Source organism: Sipha flava, unplaced genomic scaffold (genome assembly GCF_003268045.1).
Source record: "Sipha flava isolate LNK unplaced genomic scaffold, YSA_version1 2_pilon_pilon, whole genome shotgun sequence".
NCBI lineage: Eukaryota > Metazoa > Arthropoda > Insecta > Hemiptera > Aphididae > Sipha > Sipha flava.
Genome location: NW_020272972.1, coordinates 2,460,880 through 2,485,833, shown reverse-complemented (window position 1 = coordinate 2,485,833; position 24,954 = coordinate 2,460,880). Strand labels below are relative to the sequence as shown.

The following is a 24,954-nucleotide window of genomic DNA, read 5'->3' as shown; positions in this document are numbered from 1 at the left end:
ATATCATGCAGAGGGTACATTGTTTTGATGCGAGCGTACACACGTACGAATATTTTTGTGACTGTAAACATTTCCGAGCTCGCAATATTGATTAATATACGGTGAACAACGGTATTCCAATACGTGTTGTGTATACTCATCGAAAGCACTTAACGCTAATGCACAATTATTTTTGTTTTACCTCTCGTGCACTCTGCGGATCGCTCGCACTTAATTCACCAAAAATAAATATAATATTACATCATACCGACTATTTATCATATATATTTTAAATAAATATTATGTAAGCGAAATTCTCGTGAAATCGCATTATGAATGACAAAGAGAAATGATTTGAAACAGTTTAAATTTAGAACACCCGAGTATAAATATGATGTACGTTATGCGCAATGCGTTCCAATTAATCACGAAACACATAAGAATATTCGAATGAACGGAAAATAACACGAAACTTATAGCGATCATAACTCTCCGCGCAGACGTGATATCGTATTGTTTTATTTTTCCGATTTCAAAAATCGTCGCCCGTCAATTCATGGTGTGTGGTGGTGCCCGCGCACCTGCCCTATCGTCAACGCCGTACTGATTTTATTCGCTAAAATCGTTTTGTACTTAATGAAAAATGTCGAACCGTTTTCCAAAAATAAATCTCACTTCGTGCAGGATTCGGAATATTCAATATAAATTACACAGTCACTGTAGGTCCCGGACGATAGTTATGGAATAACACGCGAATTTCATGGCCGAGTAGATATAGTGGCTGTGCTCTAACGCATGATCACCGGTTCGAAACCGGTAGTCGGTGGTATCGTCTTTCTGGCTGAATTACGGTCCTAAGAAAAGATATCACCATCCCTTCGAAATCATTTATTCTAAAATACGAGTTCCGATGCTACACCTTCTGCAACTATTACCACACATTAAGTACATAGAGCTAATGTTCCTTTTTATTGGAGTCTCGTAAAAAAAAAAAAAAAAAAAAACAAGAATAATTGACGAGTAATGAATATATATATCCTCAGAAACTAGTTACAAACGGTCGGAGTTAACGAACAAAGCAAAAATATCATCTTTTGATAATTACGTTTGAACAGTATAATGTATTTTAGTCGACGCGAATACGTTCCAAAACAATAATATTGTCATGTTCATTAAAAGTTTCTCGGACAGGACTAAAACTAAAAAATTTCATTCACACCAATTATGTTTTTTTTGTTTAAATTATTGATCTAAAAAATAAAAAATATGTGTACAAAACATTTTGACTTCACAACATTAAATGTTCATTTATTTCGTATACAATACTTTATTATTAATTTAGAGTACTTTTGTAATATTTATTTTAGTTTCTTATGTTTATGGTGACGTCATCGTAATACGCTATAAAACTTTTATAAAGATCGTTTGAAAAGCAACTATATTCAAACATGAAACTTATGCATACTATTAACTTAAATATGAATTCGTTATGGTCTATATAAAAGTATATTAAAAAAAAATTGGTTATATTTTAATTCGAAATGTTATTCATCGATTTTTCTTATCAGACTTTATTGTACGTTAAACGTTTCACGTACCCAAATGTCTCGATATTAAATACTATTATATGTATATTATTGTAGTTATAATTATAGCTTACGTTAAATATTTTATCAAATTGCTGAAGTATAATAATTTTGAAGTTAATAAATAACAAATTTAAAACATAAAATCCAAAACAATTAATTAAAAAGTTAAAAATATAATAATACTACACTAAATAGACGATTAATTTGATTCAAAAGTTTCATTGCATTAGTATGAAATAATTTAACTAAATAAAATATATTAAAATATATAATATGATATCAGTCAAATAAAATTCACGCTTTTAGATACCGAAAATAAACTCATGTTATAACGTCCACGAAAAATAAGTTCTTTAGATATTGATATAATATTGATTAACTTCAACTATTTTTTTTCTAATATTCAATTTTAGTGATACATTTTATTCATTTTATTTACATTATAATTTTAATAAGTACTATATATTCTTTTTCAATTTTATAAAACAAAAACTTTACACTATTTTAACGTATTAGTAAAAAATATAACAAGTTCTTTAATATTTTAAAAATGATTTTTATTGATTTCAGATTTGCATTATGCACACTAATATTAAAACACATTAAAAATGCGTTAAATATCACGACAAATTTATTTTAATTACTATAAAAACGATTTATTTACCAATCAAAGAATTCAAAGTTATTGGATTTTATGTCAAAGTAAAAAAAAAAAATACAATTTAATTACTAACCTTTATGTCTACATTGGTTTTGATCAAAAAATTATTCGAGATTTTACTTTGCCCTTTTAGTTTAATTCTGCATAAATTAATATGACGATTGCAATTCATGGAATATACTTGTTTTAAATTACTTTGACGACAGGAAAATACGCATTTCATTATGTAAAAGTGATTTTAGTCTTTTTGAGCGATGTAAAAAAAAAAAAATGGATATTGAATATAATGAAAAAAATGGCGAAAAAAAAAAACCGTATCTATGAAATAATTTTCCGTCGAATAAAATATTACTACTGTATGGAACTAAACTAAATGAAAACAAAACGACCAAAAATATTATATACTCCAACAAGAAACGATCTTCACTCAACTATATCCACCACATCATCCGTGGTGTTGCGTTTCTGTGGATAACAATGGTATAAGATACGAGGAATACCACAATAGTTTTTCAACATTTAATCTTAAACCTTAACAAATGCCAACATTTTAATTGTTAATATTGCTCATACTGATCTTAATATGAGTAAACCACGTCCGTTGCAATCCTGTGAATTCGTTATAAATTATTCAGGGCCTTAAACGTAACATTGTACGTTTGGTAATGCCTGTAGCCTGGGAACGTACCCTGCACAGTTAAACGTAATGCGTTTTTATGTATTCATCGTTAATCTTTTGTGAACTCAACTCGCCACAACAACCGTCAGATTTACTCCGATGACACGGAAATGAACACGATTATTTTTTTTATACCTTCTTCTGTATATTGTTGTACTGGGGAAAATAAACAAAACATGTTTTTAATCAATGCTGTTCACGACGCTTTAATCCGTGGCCCGTAAACGAAATACCAATGAACGATCACACCTTCCGCGCACGACTAGTGCTCGACTTGAGGGGGACACAAGAGGACGGAATATCCTAATTTTCAGAAATTTTGGTGTCCCCATTCTATTATGACGTTATAGTTATAACACTTAACAAGTTTTGGGGAAGCTCTTTTTTTTTTTTTTAGGCAGACAGAGTCCCCTTCTTTAATTTTACCAAGTCAAGAACTACGTACGACTGGGATTAAATAATATTATAACGAAAACAAACTCCTAACGTACAGCCATTTATTGACGACCCGCACACGTCATATTATCTCCACGGTACTATATGAATGAATATAAGCACGTTTCATTTGATGCGGCTCCGTAGTAATGGCAGCGATACGGAAATATATACATTATACGTATATACCATCGGTCGTGTACATATACGCGAATGTGTGTGTGTGTGTGTGTGTGTGTGTGTGTCTGTGTGTGTATGAGAGAGCCTTTGAGTAGATCGTCTAGTTTCTGAACGAAACTCAACCGTATATATATATATATATATACGTAAATAACTTAAGTGTAGTACTTTCATGCATCTGTGTATGTGTATATGTATGCGAGTGTAGAAATGTGGTTTAAATTCAATTTGAAATCCTTTTGAACGAAATTGGCGAAATCCCTTTGTCAATGATGCTCCACCACCGCCCGGAGTGTACACATTATATTATACTTGTACCAATTGAGCAAGTTTTTTTTCTAATACGTTTTCAATATAATAATTTTGGCGATCTACGTAGAGTCGACGGTTGTTTCCTTTTTATTCTCTTATAATCTGATTAATCCACGAACACCGACATCGAATTAAACGGTTAAACAATATTATCGTTTATTTTCAATTTAAATTTTTTGTCCTCGAATGATTGCTTGCCACGAGGTCCTTCTCTGGTATGTTTTCCGTACGTACGTCTTCCTCTCCGCCACCGCCACCACCTACGTATCCTTTGCGAAGTGTATGTATACTTTACCACTGCAGCGCACGAGCAAAAACAATATTAATTTTTCGTAATTAACGGTGTTTCCGTCGACTTCACGGTGTTCATTTTTTTTTTGCCGTTCTCGAAAAAATAATATTTTCCGAAATTCAACCGTCCACCCCGCTGCAGATCACCGACACCCATACCGTTTAGCAACACCAAAATATCGCGTGCACGACCGCCTACGGGTATAGGTAACATAATAATAAGTGAAACGAGTGTGACTTTTTGGTAGTTTTCTAACCACTTTGCAGATAATATTACATAATATAACAAACGGCATGTCCGACGATAACGTGTAATTGTCCGTCGGTACCGGTGATGCGAAACTTTGAAAATTCACTTAGTCGTCGTCTTCCCGCATGGAGGGGCTATTGTGACGGTGGTTCCTCATCGCAGCATCCGATTTTCGCAATGTTTCTGTTTTTAAAAATGTTGTAGATCGTCCCGTTGGTGTTGGTAAAAGTTGAGTACATGTTTTTCGTGTTTTCTTGATATGTGTGCAACCCGGAATAACATCAAATTACAATAATTGTACGTGCTGTTTATAGCGTTCCATTGCGTGAAATACGAGTTTCTATTAAATTACGTGTTAGTGAAATCCTTCGTCCTTGTTTTTCACATGTATACCTCATTGGTCGTCTAGGTACAATTAAGTACGCGTATAAGTAAAATGTATTCCGCGCACACCAATCTCTTCTGTCTCATAAGCAAGTCTATCGGTGTCTGTCACGCTCGACGACGAATACGCGAAAACTTCGTCAACCACAAAAACCGTCGACGTACACACATACGTACGAGCTATACGTTTGTACGCATACACATACGCATACGTCGTACACGTAACTTTTTGTGACAAATACGCCCGTGCGTATAGGCAATAATAATACGCGTGTGTAATACGATTAAAAACAGTTTCTTCTCCAAAAAGTGGGTTTATATATTATGTTCCCGTCTTGTTTTAGACGCTTATAATTGACACTTTACATGGTTGTATTTGCATACGTAATTACAGCGATGTTGCGCGGAGCACACGCGTCACGACGGCGGGGAAAAGTTGGTACGATTCGCACTCACGTCTGAGATTTTTCCCCCAGACGAAAGAAATACAAAAACAACCCCCGTACGCCGGAAACGCGATTTTTCAAAAAAAAAAAAAACTCGCAACAGTCGAATGGTCATTTGGCCAGGACGTCGTGTTTCGTGACGATATTTAATAACCAACCCAAGACGGTTTTGAATGCAATCGGACACAAAGACTGCTGTACACGGAACTGGTAACACGTTACCACGGTCTGGTGAACACGTCGTAGTATTATTGCGCGAACACAGTGTTCAGTAAAGGATAGAATTTCAATTTTAATTGCCGACCAACCGACCGGAATTCATTATGCACAAACGCGGGCGCTTGTCGTACGCGACGTGGCCAACGTCTGCGAACGGTGTTTTGTTCGGCACGTTTCACCCTAAATTGCGAGCAGTGTACACACACTCTTAGCAGTCGGTTATGCGTGTACATATGAACACAAATGTGCAAGCGTGCGTGTGTGTGTGTGTGTGTGTTAAGCGTGTTACATATTGTATTGTGTATGTACGAAGACAGACAGACTTTTTGGTTTTCTCGGGGCGTCGTCTCTCCGCGTCCCCGCCCCGGAAACCTTGCTCTGTAAACTCTCCCCGTCATCACTCCCTTGCCTTTAACTCTCGTCTGAAGACCGTATATCCGTGTCCGAGAGGGACGTCTACTGTATATATACACGCATGCCACAGAGAAGTACAAATGGAAAATCGCAGAAATTCCATTTCAACAGAACCCACAAGCAGAGGGAAGTAAAGGTCCAAATTAAACCGCATTCGAGAGAACTTTGTATGGCCCAAACAAAAAACGTCAATTATAACAAAACATTACAACCCTTTGAGTTACTATTTTCATTTTTTTTTTTTCATTTTCATTTTCTGTTTAATACTTACGAAATTTGTTCGGAAGCGAAATACCGCCAAGGAAGTGATAATACAGGTATAACTATTTTTTGCTGTAGCGATGAGTTTTTTTTTTTTCATGTGGCAAAAGACGTGTTCGCAATGGCATATACAGATCAGAGGGTTTTGGAGATAATTCTCGAATTTCCTGTGGGAACGTAGGAGTTTCTTATGGTTATTGTGTAAATGTTCTTTTCATTTTGATAAATTAAAAATAAAAATAAATATATAATGGTAAAAATAATTTTTTGAATTATTTTTACTATTTTCAAATATCGGCCTTTGATCGTAACACAAAATATTCAAACTAAATACTTCACACATTGCATTTTTCACTATAAATAGGCGCCCTCCTTTTTTTTTTTTTATTTCTCATCCCGAGATTCATATCCGTACTGTATTTGATAAGTAATTACGTAAAATTATACGATGACTTATGTTCTCATAAAGAACGTTCACACGCGACGATTCTAATCTTATAACTGTCATACAAATAATTTACATAGTTGTTCTCTTCTGTCCCGTGATTGTAATTGTACCGGATTCGGATATATATATATATGTGTGTGTGTGTATATAACATAATTTGTATAACAGACTATAATCAGCAGTTTTCATTTTTTCGTTCGCGTGCAATTCATTAACTATTACACGAAATCATTTGATGTATATAAATATACAATAAAAATAATAAAAGTTTTATACCAGTTTGCTTAAAATTATCTATGGATAGCTTTTTTTTTTTTTTTTGATTAAACTGAAAATTTAATAGAAAAACAAAAACACGTCCTTTCAACCTTTAACCGATCTAAATGGTCGTTAATACATTTAATATTTATATGCACATATATACTTCGTGCAATAAATACAAATACGTCCGGTTTAATTCACTTACAAATCGTTTTTTGCAGAAACTGTAATAAATTACTCTCGGATGTAGAACAATACGGGTAACAAATTGTGTTAAGCAATAAATGTTATTTTGGTAAACACGATTAGTAATTATTACGATCGATGTTATTTTGCTCGGGACGACTGTGGCGACTGTGACTTGACGAATTCCGTGATATGGGTAAAACAGATTCAGAACACACACCTTAAGATCTAAAAGTTTTTAATAATTAATAATTTACAAAATCGCCGACACCGAATCGCACGGATCGTGATGAGTGTACGGAATCGCTGTCAGACCGGAAGAGTATTTGCTACGTGTATCGTTACCGGCTCAGATGTAAAACGATAGAGCAGAAGGCAAGTAACGCGATTGAGAAGAATGTGAAGTCCTTGGATGCCGACGACGGCTGGTTAGAGGCGTCCACACGATGTTCGTTCGGTCCCATTTGAGCCGCGTAGCTGATGGCGTGCGGTATGAAGTTCTGTTCGTAGTTGCCGACGAACAGGTGAGACCACGGCCCTACGGCGAACACCCCTACGTCGTCTCCACCGTGCGTTTCCCATACCAGTTTTACCAATGAAGGAAACCTATAAGTGGGGTCGGCTAAAAAAAAAAAAAAAAATGTTCGGTGAACTTCGGTTCGCTTTACACGGGGGAAGGATAGAGGAGTTGGTATGAGTATTGATCAAGACGTCTATGTTCCCGTCTGGTCCGTTATCGACATTTTTAATTTAGTAATTTAAATATTTTCACCGAAATAAACTTCTTGATAATTGGTTTGAGATCAGTGGCAAACGTTCAAACCGTTCTAGGTCAACATAAGCGCAGAGAGACTGAATTATGTATGTTCATTGAAAGTTCCTATCATACTCGTGACTAAGGAACATTTGTAACTATGCTACAAATTCAACGTTTATTTATTACGTAAAAGCTGCTAAAATGGAGTTTAAAAAAAAAAAACTATTATAATAGTGCTATTATAATTGTAGCATCATCGTTGCTGTTATCATTATTATTATTATTATTATCACCATGATTAGTGCCTCTATAACAAACGATAATACGGAGTTAAGACGCATTGCTATAGAAGTATTAGGGTTTTGAGTGGATCAAACTGTTGCATACGACTTTGTACGGTATACAACGATTACGGTATTCGAACATCTTAACATTGTACGGAATAACTCCGCGCGTTAACATTATATTATTCTACCGGTGACGGGAATCTTGATATGCGTGCATGTAGTATAGTGAAACGTAACTCAAAGTTTGAAGCTTTAAAAGGATCCTCCTCCGCCTGGAATCGTCTCTCACGAGGATCGAAATGCTAATTTCGGATTACTTGCTCTGCGCGCATTACGCAGGTACGATGTTTATACACGCCTAAATCACGCGCTGCTGAAACCCCGTCCGGAGCCCGATCGAACTTCGAAGTGCAAAGATTATAATTTACAACAGACGGTTCTCGGTCGGTTTGGTTAGGTTCGATTAGTAGTGAAAAATATAGTTATCGCTGTATGAAAACACGTATTGTTCGTATTATCCAATGCAGTCTGGTCTTTCGTTACGAAACCGATTGCAATGGTTGCGCACGTTCGACAACTGTATCCGTAGGTTTTGTTTTTTACAACGATATGGGAATGTCCGTCGCGATTTCTGTCTGCATTAATGTAATTCATCGGCGATAACCAAATTGTAAAAAAAAAAAAAAAACTACGATGCGCCAAAAAGACGGAATAACACGATTCACGTCCTAAAAAAAAAACACGTTCACGGTATTGTCACGCGTTCCTACCTGGAGAGTTCGAATCAAAGGTTAGACGGTTAGAGTGTGACTCACACGTGTTGTCGTTGGTCAAGTTATACCGCTGCCCCGTGGCCGGATCCGTCGGTCTCGCGGAAGGCCCGTTCGCGTAGCTCAGGGTGGAGTACGGCATTTTGTCCAGTTTGGCTATCCTGGGGTGTCCGAGTATGTCGCTACCGCGTTGCGGGTAACCGTTCAGCGTCATGGTGTGCGAGTGGTCCGACGTGACCACGATCAGCGTGTCGTCCCTGGAAGTCATCTCCGTGGCCCGTCTCACCGCCTTGGACAACATGACTGTCTCGTCCAGGGCCAGGTGCGCGAGGTTGTCGTGGTGCGCCCAATCGATGAGGCCGCCCTCCACGAACAGGTAGAAACCCTTGTCGCCCTTCGACAGCACCTCGATGGCCGCCTCCGTCATCTCCACCAGGGTTGGTTCCACCGTCTTGTTGGCCAACAGGTTGTACTGCATGTGACTTTCGGCGAACAGACCTGCCGGCAACATAATGTTGTGTAGTGTACATCACGAGTAGAAGGGAGCGGCCCGAATACTATATCGTTCGTAAGACACGTTAAGGTTTTTTTGAAAATATTCATGGAACTAGTGACAATAGTTTTGGTTATTGTTAATCTGATTGATGGTATCTGAATTCTAGTTGTAAATATTTGTCAAACACTTAACATACCGATTACGCACCACAATCACATCCCATGTAAATGCATTTCGTTTCAATTATTATTATCATAACTGATTATACGTTACACTCGTAGAAGTATTCGTGAATTGATTTTAATCATTTTAACGTGGAACTCATCGCGGCTACTTATGTAAATAAAAAACTTCAATGGATAAACGGTTGGTTAGTATAATATGATTCGTAACGGACAATAAAAAATTACAAATTTGATTTACCTAATAAACTTTTAAAGACACGAACTAAGGTTTATTAAAGATTTTAGTACCATTTATTTTTTTGACATTTTGATATTTAGTGTTATGAAATAAAAGAGTATTGTAGAGTTTTTTTTTTTTATTATTATTTCAAATAGATCCAACGATATAGTATTGTAATTAAATAGTATTGGGAAAAAAATGATTAATTATATAGCACCTGAAAAAACCAAAAAGCGTTTTTTAAATTAAGTAAGATAACAATTTTATAAATTATAGTCTTTATATACAGTTGAAACTTATCAATGTAATTTAAAAACGTAATTATAAAAATATATTTGAAAAAGAATAATGAAAGTATAAATCAAATGTGTGTTGTAGAAAACCAAACGTTTCGCAATAACAAAATTTTTCTGATTTCAAGTATATTATTTTATTTTATTGATTATTTTCTTTTTTAACAGTAATTTAAAGAGCTGAATAATTTTTGCCAATGAAATAAACTAAATCGTGCTCTGTCTTAACATTTGCATTTAGTTTTATTAATGCTTGTTACATCATAAGGAATCGGTTTTATTATTTTTCGTTGTGCAACGTATCGTGACACCGGACAATTATAAGCGGTAGGAAATGCACGACTTTTAAAGATCGTACAAATTATACATTTTTGACGGAATTTCCGAGAAAATATTATTATTAAATGTGACGTATATCTAAATAACATTATTTTATGTGACACGCGTCACCGCTAAATAAATATAAACTATATAAATCGTATAAGAATACTATGATTCTTCAACCATTTTGATTTGCGTTCACTGCTATCGCATAACCGATGCTCGCATTACACCGGTTACAAAAATAATATTACAAGCTCAACAATCCTAGTCCTAGTCCGCTGCCATACCATTGTTCTACGAGTTTTTTTTCTTTTCCCGTACAATAGAACACTATGGGTTTCACTACACGATGAGGTACAAACATCAGTCCCTTCGTCAAAATTTGAGACATGGCGTCAAAATAAAAACGGTTATTCCAAGACAAATGTTTCTAACATAATATTGTAATCTAACCGTTACTTTAGTATTTTGGGGTTTTTTCAGGACATATGGTTTACTAAGGTTTTCATTTCGTTGAAACTTTGCAATGTATAATTCGTTCCGAAAATTATAGTTTTTAATTTTAACCATAAAAAATATTTATGATTTCCATACCATAGGTGTAAGATCACAATAAAAAAATATTATTCTAATCACTATCATCGAACTCGATTACATTCGGTTTGTAATACACACATTAAAGATACTAGTTCATGCATCAATAATGTACAGTGATATAGGAACATATTATAAATAATACTCACAGTCACAAAATCTATAATTATAATATTTTTTTCAAAATTTTGAGTAATAAATAGTAAATCTCAGATTTTAAAATGTATACTTTTTTTTTTCTATTATGATAGGAATCCAACTGTTATATATTAACTCGCTTATTATCATTTTAATTGTATATATAATAATTTTTTTATGTAAATGTTTATTTTACTTATTCAGGGTATGGTATTTTAATATTTTTATAATGCAATAACAATAAAAAAAAAATACTTTTCTTAGTATAAAGACTTACATAAGGTATGAAGTAGCAACATGTAGCGTTGTGTATACCAATTACTAATTATTATGGATTTGATTTCAACAAAACTGTTTGAATCAAATATGTTCCAGTTACTACCTTGAATACCTTGAATATAGTATTTACTTAATATTTATAATGATATTTTGTCACATAAATATTATGTTTTACAACAAACAATATGACTTAACAATATGATCATTAATTGATTTTTCAATATACAAAAATTTATCAATTTTTTCATTTAGTTTTATAATTCGAGTTTTGGTCATGTTTGTTTTTTGCTTTGAATATAAATAAATATGTTTCTTTTTTTTTCAAACAGTTGTATATATATTTTTTTTTTTTTGTTATTTATTGTATTTTAAAATCCAAATAACAATATAATTTTACTACATGTTACCACACATTTCATTGACACGGTGGAGTCGAAACTCCTTGATGAATGCAAAAATATTAACCCGTTGGCTAAATAACAACGCGTTTCGGATTTTAAGTGGATCGGTATACGTTCAGCAATAAATTTAACTAATTTAATCCCAACAAATGGACTTTGCAGAACACGCTCTGTTTTTCACTTTATAAACAGAGACGAATGTATCAAAATATAAACACAAATACGCGCGGCGGAACCGTCATTTCCGAAATCCAGATCTGACCGTATTTGGCTAATATTTAGTCAGTGCCTACCCGTTGCACTGTTGTATCCATGTATACGAATTTCAGTTGATATCCTGTGGTCTATGACACTTAAGGTTTGAGATCCACAGTGCTATCGTTTTCCTGCTCTTACACACAAATAATCTTGTACGGAAATCATTGAGATATATGATTTCAAAGAATAAGTTATTGAAATAATATTTTTTTTGCTCATAAACTCGGTTGTACAAAGATTAATTTAAAATGATCATGTAAGCAACTGATGACCTGCTTGTGGTATTGTGAAATGCACGATTCAAGGCAGGATTAACCCTCAAAAATGGCTAATTTATAATACTAGTGTCGGCTTTCAGTACATAATGTATACCAGTGCATCCGGAGCAGTGGCCGTTACAATAATACACATTCACGCACGAGCGTTCTTTTTTCGAATACGAAGCTGCGCGACCCACGTCCGTTATACTCGTGTTATTTTCACTACTGCTCGTATTATTGTTGTTATATTTTAATTCCACTACGCCAAATCGACCGTAAACAAACAAAATAATAAACGTTATTATTATTATTATTGTTATTATTGTTGTCTCGTTATTGTGGCCCCATACCCGGGAATACACAATAGCTCTCAAAGAATTGATCAGGTCACGGGTAAGGGTAACGGTTTAGCGGAGGACAAACGCTAGCCGGAACGGTGTAAAATAATAAACACACCCTACTGGCGGATCCACGTATATTACAATAAAAGCCATAGCTGCAGCTCCATGTAGTTTTACGTGTAATAAACCTTCACCACCGGTTCTCTCCCTCTCTCCCTCTCTCTCAAACTCTATTCGCTTATAAATTCGCCATCACTACACCACATACATATATATATATATATATACTGGTGTGTGTACTTGAGGGTTAATTCGATCAGACGATGGGATGTGCATCCGGTCGGGGGTGTGACGGTGAAAGTTCGCATTCACCTGTTGTTAATGGCAAAGTCGAGTAGGCTGTTGAAAAGCTTGTACAAATACAACCCGTCTGTGTGTGTGTGTGTGTGTGTGTGTGTGTTCGATGAAGCCCACGTTGTCACCGACACCATGTAGTCGCGCGACGCGATGGCACGTAAAAATGACCGCACTCAAACGATTAATCGAAAACCATTCCGCGGTCGTAGTCAACATAGCATTGCGACGTGAACGCACACGCTTGCTACGTAATTACATATTTATTATCATACTTGCGGTCATTTTTCCATTGGACCGTGCCAAAATCGTAAATATAGTTGTTTTTATCTCAAATTTTCCCCTGCTCAAAACATTTAAATACGATACAAGCATTCCTTCCTTCCGTACGCAGTCGTATTTTTTTACGCTGCACCTAATAGCCGTCGAATTTCAAACCAAAAACATTACACACCACACTTAATCGTATTTATAATAATTTGAACACCTGAACACGTTCTAGTAGATACTCGTAGTGTACAAACGAGAGTGGGATCCATAAGAACTTTTCCGAATTTTCGAAAATCGTAAAAAAAAAACCCCCTACGATCTATTGAATTATAATTATATGCTGTGGGATGATAAAGCATGATACTCGTGTAGTGATTAAGGTTTCGAATCCGAACTAAAATTCGCCCATTAAGCACACACGACGAATAATTATCGAATCATATCGTTTGAAATTGTATATTTAGTAAAGGTTTTCATATTTTTTAAATTCAATACGTTTTAATCCCGTCCATACGAGCTGAAACGGATCATCCTACAAATAGTTATATTATTTACTACAGCGCATTGTGTTAAATACACACAATTAGTGGCGTATAATAATATTTTTAAGTTTTTCGATTAACATAATACTATCTCTATTTCATACGGTGTCTACATAAATGCGTATATTATTATATAACTGAAAAAATAATTACGAATTATTGAGTGCTTATACACATATTTTCATAATACTTTTATGGCTTATCTATTCTGTATTTGATTTTTTTTTTTTCGAATCACCGTATATATTTATTCGTTGTTATTATTAATGTTATATAACGAGACAAACTCTTTACTTTATAGTAAATATTTATACACATATAAATATACTAAATAAATTATAAATTTAAATATATTAAAAATATATTAAAAATATTATATAAAAATAATATTTTTATACTAACAATAATTGTTAGTATAAAAATATTTTATAAATTAATATAAATAATTATTATTTACATTAATTTATAAATTATCGTTTTAAAATTTGAAAACTTTAATTTATATATTACACGTTTTATACAAGCATAGATATTTATACAAAGTTCCATGTTTATTTACGCTAATCTCATGATTATTTAACTATAGAACCGAGCTATTATAGTAAATATATAAAATAAAATAACATCCATTAAAATATGTTAAACCTCTTTACAAGAAGTATCGCATTAGTTTAAAATATTTTTTTCTATTTTACATAGTATGTGATTTCGAAATCATTGAATTTTAATTTTTATCAAATACAAGATCAGTTATTCAACATAAATACGCGTTATTGAGTTCAGCAGAAACTATAACGATTTATAACGGAATTCTATTGTAATTATTTATGTTTATATTAAATTGCCAAATACTTTATTAGCACGAAAAACGTTCAAAATTAGCGATATTATAAATTATTGTAAGGAAATATTAAATTTAAAATAATTATTAAACAATTTTGAAATAGTTCAAATGGCACGCTACCCGACCAATTACTCATTAGATAAATGTGTAAAAGTTAATATTTTATTCCACTCGAACATTTATAGTCTATTAAATAATTATTATTTAAATTACACTTAGAAGCAAATACGTATTATGAGATGGCTCTTTACAACAGCTTGTAGAAAATACTCAAAAAGTTTTTTTGAAACAAATTTTAACAATATTATGTATATATATATATATAAATGTTTATATAACAGTCAGTCGTAATTTCATTATTCATTTTATAAACAATATTTTGTGTTAACCTCAGAACTTATAAAACATGTGACTTTTATACACAATTTCACACAAGATTAACCACGTAATTGTACTTCAATATCAATGATTAGCGAGTGGAATAATGATTTAACACATATGGATCCAAACGTATTACAAATCGAGTGCGTCTTGAGTAAAGTGTAAAACAAAATATAACAAATATGATTATGATTAAAATTATTGATATTTACCAAAAAGAAAATCCGTCTGTGTAGTATTCAGAGATTTCAGTTCCTTTCGGTCGCTAACATAAGCTCTGTGTTCCCCCTCTCTTCGATTTTTATTCAACCATTCTTGGATCAAATCCCGGTTGTCTCTTCTCTGTCCTAGATGGTTATAATTATCTACAGTGGTGTTGGGTAAAAACTTACTCCTCCCACCGCCCATTATTACCTGCAATATAATATAAAATAATTTATGTTTTTTTTTTAATTTACTTTTTAGGGCAATTATTATCATACGGGACACAATAACCACCGTCAACAATCTTCTGTAATTTGAAGTGTTTTTTAATGAAATCTGTACCGCGGATTAAACGCTTAGTTCATATATGGGTCTTACGCTAATCGGTGAATTTAAACACGACATAGCTTGTTCAAATAAAAACCACTTTTGTTATTGCTACTCAATAAGTGTCTCCACATGTATCATACGATCACGCCACATATTTCTGAAAATTCTATCTCACTCGTGTAAAATACCATTCAAATGTTTTATATCGGACATAATCCTATTTGCTATCTGCTTTATTTTAAAATTATTTTAGTTTATATACGAGTCCGTTAATCGGGAAAAGAGAAAAATTTGGTTTTAGATATCGTATTGCTTTAAAAGTTTTGTGTGGCAATAGATTTTTAATGCTAGTGAAATGATAAATATAAAGTCATGTGCACCTACGACAGCAGAATATTTCGGTGCAATATTTTATCATCCACGCTACGGGAGTAGAATGTCTTAAATCATGCTGAACAGAATTGTAATCAGGGTCATGTGTAATATATATTGAAAATGAATGTTAAATCGACGTCATAACCAAATAAGAAATAACCGATGGCACTCCGCCTATATCTATATTTTTTTTATATATTTTTTGAGCAAAGTGATCAATCTCACATTGTTGGTTTTAATTATATAGCAGTTTGTATTGCTTACACCTGTTTTTTCAAAATATTCGAATGTAATAAAATATCGAGTATCTTTCTTGAAAACAGCTGTTAAATATGTTCATAATATGCTCTATTTCGATTCGAAAAAGTCAAAATTCATGAATATCGATCAGCAGCTGAGCAAACACACAAAGCGGGGTGGTCAACGGTTCTCGCGTAAGATTACGTGTTCACACTCACATTAAGATTTCTGCCCGTATCATTTTCGATCAGTTGCCTAGCGATGTCTTGAGAGTTTTCGAGACACAGCTTATGGTCATTTAGCAACTGGTCCCTGGCTATATCGTTGTCACACTCCCAGTCCCGTTGGGCCACGTTCGCGTACGCGCCCGCCGGCGTGGCGTGCGTCACTCTCATGTTGGTCACCACGCCCGTCCTTTTGCCAGCGCGTTGCGCCCACCTTAGGCTGGACTCCACCTGATTTTCGGGCTCGTTGCTAGCGATACAGTCACGCAGGGATACAGTGCCGGACACACCGATGGTCTCGATGTTGCCCTTCACACCCGTCAGGTACGCCGTGGCTGAGCACGCCGAGTCGGCTACTTGACTGTCCACGCAGTAGGTCTGAAACGGAAGTTGGGTAAGGGACGATGATGTATTTAGGAATTGTTATAGAGAGTGAATGACATACATAAATGTGGAGTTACGCCCCCCCCCATACCTCCTTTGAGTTTTTCAAACAATTCTCACTAAATTTAGTACAATAATAATATTTTATTTATGGAATAGTTCACTCTTTACACATTAAATATATTTAATTTTATTATAATTATTTATTATTCATAATTATAACACAAAATCAAGTTTTTTTTGTTTAGTTGCTAGTTCATCAATTTTTTCATCCGTATTTATGTTTATTGTCCAATAAACTGATAAAAGTGCTAGTCCATTAAGATGCTCCTAAGGGAAAAAAAGACCAAGGGGGATTGATGCCTCAAATCCCACCCCCCGTAAATACGCCGCTGGTAAGGAATGACGGTAAAGGCACCATTGACCCTGTATCGTCCCGCGGTTCCGAACGGTACGAAAGGATTCCCGGTGTGGGCAAAGGGTAAACGTGCGGCGTGACACTTGACACGTTTAAAAGCAAATCGTATTTAATCGAAAATAAATAACAGTCAAGGTCTTTGTCGAAATATTTTTCGCAGTGTAACACTGTACCCCTTAATCTGAGTAGAGAATTAACACATCTGTGGACTACACTTCCAGTGGACTTGGTCCAGTGTATTGTCCAAGTGTAGAGCAAACAGAGGGATGGCACGGGAAAGAGATTACTTAATAAATTCTGCAAAATGTTTTCTGCACTTTTGGATATATTACATAAACATGGACGAGTAGTTGAAATAATGTACTCTACCATGCGTTTAAAAATGGTTATGTATTTTATGTTTGTTTACTCGTGGTGTTCATTAGATCCGTTTAGTGACCCCAACAAAGTTTTATTACATATAATTCTGACGAGAATAAAATTACTGTAAAAAACCCAAATTGCATGTTCTAAAAATCGTAATAATATAATTTTCAACTATAAGTACAAATACAAATAGCTGTAATCGTGATATCATGATGGAAATTTCGAAATGTTTAAATATTTCAACTATTCAATGAATTTGGAACCGAAGCTGAAGATTAACATCGACGTACGTCGTAATAGCTTATCGGTCAATTTTGAAATACCTATGATGACAATGTGCGTCTTACTCTCACCTTAGACAGTCCGGTGTGCGGAAACTCCTCAAATGATAACATTTCGTTTTCACCAGTTCGATTATTCATCTGCCCCATATAAATTCTGGAAGCGGCCAACGTGGTTATCGACATACCGTCACCGATGAAGAAGATCACGTTTTTAGCCACACCGTATTGTCGTTTTTCTTGCAACTTCTGGTGCAGAAGACTGTTTCCGATGTCTTTCCAAAACTTCTTGTCTACAACAAGAAAAATATAAGCGTCATTTATTAGTCGGTCCCTGCCAATTTAAATGCATTTTTTTTTATTTTAAATGTTTTCTATTTTTTCCAAAACCATTTTGTTGATTTGACAAATGTTAACGAAGACTTGTGATAACTTATGAGAAATTTTTTACTGCACAGTAGCTTACGGTTGCTTTCCGTGTAGAAGGAGTACGGTCCCTTGATAAGCCGTCTGCTAATGTAGATGATTGCCGTCATAATTTATAATTATATTAGTAACTTTCATACTATACAAATTTTAGTACAAACTTCAATAAATTGATAAAATGGAAAATAAATTAAAATTATAAATAACAAGGTTCAATTATTTTAACTTGATTATAGATCAATAAGACATTAATTTTCGAGTGAAACTTTTTTATCGAAAAATATAGATACATAAATGGAAAATATCGCTTTCTCGGAGAAATTCTTTGGATACTTATAACAGTTTATTTTTCATCTTTAGAAAAATAATTGAATATTTAGTTCACTAAAAGAAGAAAAAAAACTTCTGTCATCTAATCCATAGTCCAACACAGATGTGAAGATGTTTATAAGCACTGGTAGAAAAATGTATCAGTCACAATCAATAATGGAGTGTTAGATATTTATAAATATTATTTTCCTTCTGCTTAAAAAAAAATTTAACGCTGGCACAAAAAAAAAAAAAAATGTAAATACCATCGTAAAGCTAATAAATATTCTTCGTATGGCTCGGGGAACAGACTGATGTTTATAGAAGTCCGTCTTATCCCTTACTATATACACACCCGCCACGGATAACGAATTTTACGTACCATTTTCCCCTGGTCTAATGTTATCGTTGCTCGCTCGTTTTCTGTCAGCAATAATCTCGGCATCGGTTTCAATGTGTGCTGGAAATCGACAAACAATACGTCAACATTTACGTTTATTCATGAGGTATAATATTCATAAACGCAATATACACGACGCCTCTGTAAAAAGTACGGGTGAAGCAATTTTGAAAAGTATAAAAACATTGTTTAAAAACGGTTATTTTTTTTTTTTTATATTTATGTATATCAAAAATCGAGTTTTCGCTTTACGATGTATGTAGATATTGTTCACGGCGTCGTGTTCTTACCCACATGGTGGTAACGTTTTCCTCCTATCATCTTACAACCTGTGAGACAATTTACGTACATAACTCAAAACTGTTTGTTACTCCGAAAAGCGACAACAGGATAACCGCGAAAACGTACAAAACCTCGTACAGCCGTTGCATCGTGGTGGGTCCGTTATGGCTGCAAATACGATGAAAATAACAATAACTTGTCGTGTCGAATGAATTTTTATACCCACTATTGTAAATATGCTACCACACAAACCATCCACTATCCAACATTTGTTTGCAGTGCACTTGTGGAACGAACATTTTTTTTTTTCTTATCTCAAGTGTTCATTGTTTAAACGATTGCTATCACAATCTTCGCGATGCACATAGTAAGACTATGTATTAAAACGTTAGTACACCGGCAAATCATCAATAAACAACAAATAAATACCAATTGACGCATTTCCTTATCTAGTACGGTGGCCTGACATAGATTTAAATAAGAATTTATTAAATGATTAAATAAAACAAAAATCAGTAGATGGTTAACACTCGTAAATTAATATATAAATACTCGTACATGGTTTATATATAAAAATAAATGAATCCGTAGCTTTGAGTATTATTATATGTGTTATTACATACGACAGATTTGGAATCATAAATTGATCATCAAATGTGGACAAAGTCAATAAAGTCGCGATTTTAATGACTTTGTATACATCCAATGATGAATTTTTAATTCCAAACCGGTCGTATATTATACATGCACTCATAATAATCCAGTTTACACATTCATTTATTTTTATATAAACAACGAACTCATCGTTGCGAATTAAAAAAAAATTGATAGTCAACACCATATGGGATTCGATGTGACTATACTACATAGGAATTTTAATGAATGTAATTTATTCATATCTAATTGGTATTTAAAAGCTCCAAGAAACATGGGCTACGACCCCTGATAATATGCCTACACTGTTTACTACAATTATGCCATTGATTTAATTAACGATAGGTGTGGCCACATGCCGTTTAAATGTTGGGTTTTTCAAGAAATATTTTTACTAAGATACTAATACTTTTGGAGTTAACTATTGAAACATAAATATTTCTAGTTTAGTTTATTTTAAACGACTGCGGGTATTAATCGAAAACAGTGCTTCGAATCGTAACTCTCGACATCTTCGATTATTAACAACATTACAACTTACGTTATGTCGAAAACCATTGTATTCTGATTGTATTGTCTTACACAGGTCCTAGTCACTCTTTTAATTTTTTTGGACATTAATAAATAAAGGTTTTAAAATATAAATTTACATATGCACGTGTATGGAAGATTGAAAATAAACACGTATACTATATGTCCGTGAATTCGTGAAACTTATTGTTAATCACATGTGTTTATAAACATTAGCGTTAATGCGTATTATTTATATTTAAACTGCAACGCTACTATTCTTAAGTCATATAGTTACAGATCTTTATCGAGGTACCTACATTTAGTCGAATAAGTGAATCCGTTTTCCAACACGAAAAACTTTCTTCGTTTACTCAGTAATCTCACAGCAAAGCTATCAAATGTTAAACCGTGATTTATTTTAAAGATGAACGTGTAAAGGAAAATGCCGGTAAAAGTTTATTACTCGATGCCTTTTCTATTAAATCTAATGAAATTAATCGCAATGAAGTTGAACGAAGTCAATTTGTATACTGCGCTACTGCAGTTGCATTTGCGTATAAGATATAAGTAACAAATAAGTGCACTTTCCCTGTTCCTAAAAATGAGAGTTAATGCCTTTTCGCATATATGCGTTATTCTCGGTGTAAATAAGTCATTTTACGAAAAAACATAATGTAATATAGATTATATTATACGTGAAATATTAATATTGATGACAGATGAAAAAAAAAAATTTGACTTTTTTTCACAGATAGGAAAATTTGGTAATTACAATGGAAATCTATTTATATTATTTGCGAATTTATGACTATAAATTCAACCTTAATTCATATTATTCTATCGTATACATAATACGTATATGATTTTCAATTAAATAAATGCAACAAATCTTAAAAGACCGATTATAATATTTCGAGTTACTTTCACATACACAACTTGAATATGAATGAATAATTTTTGAAAAAAACTATTGAAAACTCAAAGCAGTTTTTAACTATTTTAAATTCAAAGTAATATGACTTGATTATAAGAGATCGTATATTTTTTTTTTAATTTATACGCACTTATTTCACATATTTTTTTTTTTTATAAAAACTGGTGTTGAAATAAATGTTATGTATTGATATGTTATTAAACTGTCGAGTATTTTGTGCTCATATGTACCTATTTACTTTAAATATTACAGCAAAACGCACATATGTACGAGGTACGCAAAACAGAGTATTAACTTCATTATATATACTTTGAAGTTCTTTGATACATCATATTCACTCCTGATAGAAATGAGATTTTGAGTACAAATAGTAAATTGTTGTATTAATATTTCATTGAGATTCCTTAAAATTCAGTAGTTCTTGAATTTTTTACTTTGCCGTCCGCGAACTTCCGATTTCATATTATAATGTCTACGTTAATTTTGGTTTCCCACCGTCAGGATTTCAAAATGTATCTTTCATCCGTAATTCATCAAGGATTTGATTGTAAAATATATCATACATACATGCACAAATACATACAATATAGGTTATAAATCTAACTCTAATAGGTAACTTCAAGTGTGAATTATTTATGCCGCATTCATTCATCTCGTAAGCCGTTGACTTAATAAACACACGTTTCGTTCTAAAATATTTATCTTTCATTGGCAAACGCAGTTTCAGATAGTTAATTATGCATGGAACAACGTACTACGTAATACGCACAGTTGACCTGTGGCTTGAAATTATTGTCAATGTCGCGTCACTAAACCGACCTACTATTTTCATACTTGAGCAGCGTAGCGTGCGTACTTATTATGTATTGATAATTTTTCGGTGAAATAAACTTTTTCCTCTTACGTTATTAGAACTTTGAAACTCGATACAAAAAATCATTAGATAAGCATCGTAATATCAACGGAAATAAGAGTCTAAATTTAGAAATTATTTTAATTTCTTGTTTTAAGTAGAACAAGATTCTTCAAAGACCTGAATATTTCATTTTATGAAACCGGATATATCACATCGTAGCAGATGAGTTTATTACACCTTTAAATAGGAACAAGAACATATTATTATAAATTATTGATACGTAGATTATGTTATAGTTTGAAAAATTAGGAACAAATTATTGTCAACTTAATATTCCGTTGGGCAAAAAGAAAAATATGCAAACCGAAACAAGTGCGCGATTTGGAAACGCATTAAATATTCATGGAAAATTTTTCATTTTTCTCGGACAGTTCCTAATTTAGAAACAATATAATCGACGTTAGTCAAACATAGATGCCATATACGAAACGAGTAGAACGTTTAGATTACAATATAACTTATAACTACACTCACAATTTGCTCATAAAAGGAATTCAATTTTCAATTTAATATTTTAGCATTCGCAATCGTATTATTTAAAAAGTAAAAAAAATTGCGCTAATTTTTTATAATTTAATGATTAAAACTCTAGCACAAGAGTATTTTTTTGACGGGTGTGTTTTTAGTAAAAATTATTGCTAAACTTACGTAACAAAATTTCATATTTTGCTAAAAAACAAAACACGACCACCACAACATAAATAACATGTGCATTTCAAAACCCGTTGCGGAGCATTGTACAACAAGAGAAATATGCTACATGTAATTAAACTGCCAAGAATCGGCAAATCGTGGTGTAAACCGGAACAAGAAATTTTTCCGTGTCGGTTCGTACGTCCAAACCGGTTTGTGAATGAAATTTGTACGTCTAGTTCAATGATAAAGAATTTTTAATTGCAAAATGGTTTCTCTTGTTATCTATGTCGAATAAGAATTAATTTTAAACGATCTCTCATATTAAAATAAATTATGCAAAATGACCATTTTTTTCTTAATGTATTCCTTCCTTTAATTTTTTCATAATCAATCGTGATCTTGTTGACTTTCTATGTCCTCGAAACCGGTTTTACTTTACATCTATAACAATACTCTAGGCTAAATTTATTTATTTCTCTATTTAAACTATTACTACAAATACAATTTACAAATATTATTCGATTGGAAAAAAATAAATATGCTAAAAATATTCTGATCAACTTGAGGTGTAGGTCCCATTCTGAAACTTTAATTTTTCGATGCTGGATTATGGCAGACAAACGGAGCGTGAATTCGTTCTCATTCGTGTTGTTTTTAAAAATGTTTTCTGATTTCTATCCAAATGAATTACGATTTTCTTTTGTCTTTATCAAGATTAAAAAATAACTATCTGGGCTGAACACTGTGCCCAGATCGCTACTACACAGGGTACGTACAGGGTATTGTGTAAACGTGGACACGCGTGCTCACCCGGTACGATTGTAATTTTCGAACGAACAGTAACAACTATAATAATAATAATTACGCGTCGATCGTTTTGCATATTTATTATTGCAATAATACGTCGACGTAATGCCGTTTTAATAATATTAAACGGAAAATAAAACATCGTACAAAATAACTGTACGTTAAACCCGATGATAAAACGCGATCCGTCGACACGACGGAGTTTGTTCGGGGAGTAGCCCACCCTTCGTTTTTTTTTTTTTTTTTTAATAACGTTTAAACGTTTTACCCTAAAATATCGCGTCGTGTCTTACATAAATCATCGCGTGACAACCCCTTCCTCCCACCAACCGCCGTCACTCCGGGAAATCTCGAGCTCGTATACGAATACGTATTCATTATATTTTACATAAATATATGTATAAAAATATACAATACACACACACAGCCGTGTATATAAATATGCGTATTTACCGTAACTGCGACATGTTGTGCACGCGGCGGTTTCGAATTACCGTACTCGACGCGAACAGCAATGAATAGTAGTGGGTACATATTACGAGTCGTCACGCTAGGCACGGGGAATCTCGTGGAACGCGCGCGTTCGTCGTTTAACAACGAAATAATTCAAAAACCGGCTCTGGTGTACAGAGTATATTATAACAATAGCAATAATAACGATGATAATCATTTTTTTTTTTTTATTTTTACACACACAATGATATGATAAATAAAATTATTATTATTTGTAGTAGTGGTAGTGAACAGTAATCGTAAGACTCGGCAATTCATATCGCAGTACGTCGTTATGATCAACTGCGCACAACGGTATTCGCCGTAATTGATATTATTATTATTATTGTTATTTCGTTCTCGACCGCCTACGTACGGTGGTATCCATAATTTTTATATATTTTCTCCGATCGAATTAAAATACAAACGTTACTCGAACACTCGGTTTGTCATTTTCCCGAGACAAAAAAATGTAACGTCCGTCTCGAGAAAATAAACCACTCCCTTGTCTACCAAATCCAACATCTCGACGTTGAAATACCACTAAACTAAACAATAATCCACACGGGAATAGGGGTTAGTCTCGATTGGTTAAAAAAAAAAAAAGTATACAATTGATTTTATCGTTAACTGTTGTCAAATAATTATACGGTTTGTATTATACTGGACCGACGACTTACGTAACAAAAATATGTTTGGAAAAGTGATGCTCCTCATAATAATAATATTTTATTTTTAAACAACTATCGAATTTCGATTGTATACCGTCATAAT

At 33.3% G+C, this 24,954-nt stretch overlaps 2 protein-coding genes across 4 annotated transcripts in view; one reads left to right on the top strand and one right to left on the bottom strand.

Annotated features, from left to right (window-relative positions):
- Window positions 1-24,954, top strand: part of LOC112686051 (lachesin-like) — a 200,326-nt gene that overhangs the window by 81,500 nt on the left and 93,872 nt on the right. The window lies entirely within an intron of this gene.
- Window positions 7,217-19,433, bottom strand: LOC112686048 (membrane-bound alkaline phosphatase-like). The gene is made up of 7 exons (XM_025558154.1): window positions 19,296-19,433; window positions 18,929-19,006; window positions 17,884-18,104; window positions 16,357-16,740; window positions 15,202-15,403; window positions 8,855-9,307; window positions 7,217-7,617 (listed from the first exon to the last, which is right to left on the bottom strand). The coding sequence occupies exons 1-7, from the start codon at window positions 19,375-19,377 to the stop codon at window positions 7,337-7,339; spliced, it is 1,701 nt and encodes a 566-aa protein (XP_025413939.1). The 5' UTR covers window positions 19,378-19,433; the 3' UTR covers window positions 7,217-7,336.